The 1797-nt window shown below is 37.5% G+C and overlaps 1 protein-coding gene across 1 annotated transcript; it reads left to right on the top strand.

The window, feature by feature from the left end:
• The first annotated feature begins 158 nt into the window (after positions 1-158).
• Positions 159-1679, top strand: LOC111380728 (ATP-dependent Clp protease proteolytic subunit-related protein 3, chloroplastic-like). The gene is made up of 5 exons (XM_023004361.1): positions 159-303; positions 392-465; positions 975-1028; positions 1118-1201; positions 1291-1679. Exons 1-5 carry the CDS (start codon positions 201-203, stop codon positions 1384-1386), a joined length of 411 nt encoding a protein of 136 aa, XP_022860129.1. The 5' UTR covers positions 159-200; the 3' UTR covers positions 1387-1679.
• The last annotated feature ends 118 nt before the right edge of the window (positions 1680-1797 follow it).

Below are 1797 nucleotides of genomic sequence, written 5' to 3'. Positions count from 1 at the left end.
GGGTTGGTGGCCAATTGGTCTCAGTCGAACTGGGGTTTTTTGCACCTAAAGTGGCTTGTGCTGTGGTCTAATTCAAGAAGGATATTGCTTGTGTGAATAGTTGCTTTGCCTAAGTTTGATTGTATTCCCGAAGTGGTCACTTTGTCATTGGTTTTGAAAAGGTGAGATTTTAATCTTTTCTTGTGTTTCTTTACATCCCTATGCAGATACATACAGTTGCTGTTGGAGCCGCTATAGGCCAGGCATGCCTCTTACTTGCTGCTGGAAGCAAGGGCAAAAGGTTTATGATGCCACATGCAAAAGGTATGTCATAATTGACTACATCTGGGTCGAGATGGTGATTCCAGATGTCTTTTTGCCTGTTTAAACTGTTAACTTAATTCTGTTCCAGCAATGATTCAACAACCTCGAGTCCCGTCTTCTGGGTTGATGCCAGCCAGTGATGTTCTCATACGTGCAAAGGAGGTAAGTTTCAGGTCTTTCAGTGGCTCTCCTTTTCAATTTGGAAGGATGATTCTCGATTATTGCAGTATAAACTCCTTGATGAAGTATACTTGTAGCGTCTGCCCTTCTTTTATGGATTGGTTCCCCCTCTGGTTGGACGCATCCTCTATATAATAGAATTGTGTAATATAATATCACTGAGTTACTTGGTATTTCCACACCATATTCTCTATACTAAAATAAAAAGGAGAATTTATTGTGAAAATATCCTCTACCTGTACACAAACTTATATGTCGGTTCAAAGCAAGCAGTAATAAAAAATTTGATAATGGAAATTATAAAAACACGTGCACATAAAGTACAAGAAAAACCCCATTTGAAAAACAAACACTTGTGTATGCACCCACTGTACACCCTCAGCGAGAGAAGTTGCGGAAAGAATTCTGTGAAATCTGGAATTGAAGTTGAGATGAATATATTACTGCACTTAACCTCTATTTTTGTAGATCTTGACTGAATTCTTTTACAGGTTATAATAAATAGAGACATTCTGGTTGAACTTCTGTCCAAGCACACCGGAAATGTGAGTTTGACAAATCGTAAGTGTTTTCATCGTGTTTTCAATATGTAGCAGAATGAACACACACAATGTTTTGTTTCATATTTGACCAGTCCTTGGAGACTGTAGCTGACGTGATGAGGAGACCATTTTATATGGATTCAACGAGAGCTAAAGAATTTGGAGTCATTGATAAGGTAGGTTATTGCCAATTCTGCTACAGAGTATTTATGTCCCTTCTTTCTTGCCCTGGCCTATCAGACTGATATCATATTTTGGGAATCAGATACTTTGGCGTGGTCAGGAAAAGATAATGGCAGATGCCGCCCCGCCGGAGGATTGGGACAAGAATGCTGGGATTAAAGCCCTTGATGCAATTTAAGTTTCTTCTAGAAGGATTATGCGGTAAATTTTTTCCATTGTAATGCGAAATTGATTTGTTAATTAAGAGGAAAAATTAGATTGGTAAATTTCTTACATTCACTCCCTTCTAAAATAGCCCCAGTTACTAAACAGCAGGACAAAGTTTTATTTTTGAGTGTAGAAGAAGGTTCTTGTAAGAAAAATTTGAGTGAAGCCACTGTTCTTTTTTACTCACTACATTGGTCCTTAAGAAATTTCCTCAATTATTAGAAAAATGAAGAATGCAACAAATGGAAGGATATTACGATCTAATAGCTTAAATGAATTCAAGCAACATCAATGCTCTAACTATTGAAGTTGTGGCGAACTTTTAGCTGTAAATTTTCTGGTGATGCGCTTTACGTGTTAAGTAGCAGATAATAAAAATTTG

Source organism: Olea europaea, unplaced genomic scaffold (genome assembly GCF_002742605.1).
Source record: "Olea europaea var. sylvestris unplaced genomic scaffold, O_europaea_v1 scaffold21975, whole genome shotgun sequence".
Taxonomy (NCBI): Eukaryota; Viridiplantae; Streptophyta; class Magnoliopsida; order Lamiales; family Oleaceae; genus Olea; species Olea europaea.
This window is presented reverse-complemented; position numbering and strand designations above follow the sequence as displayed.

Excerpts from the sequence above, each read along its gene's own strand:
- LOC111380728 (XM_023004361.1), top strand. The coding sequence starts at position 201 with ATGCAGATACATACAGTTGCTGTTGGAGCCGCTATAGGCCAGGCATGC. Across the intron at positions 304-391 it reads TATGATGCCACATGCAAAAG|CAATGATTCAACAACCTCGA; the intron begins GTATGTCATAAT and ends ATTCTGTTCCAG. Across the intron at positions 466-974 it reads TTCTCATACGTGCAAAGGAG|GTTATAATAAATAGAGACAT; the intron begins GTAAGTTTCAGG and ends ATTCTTTTACAG.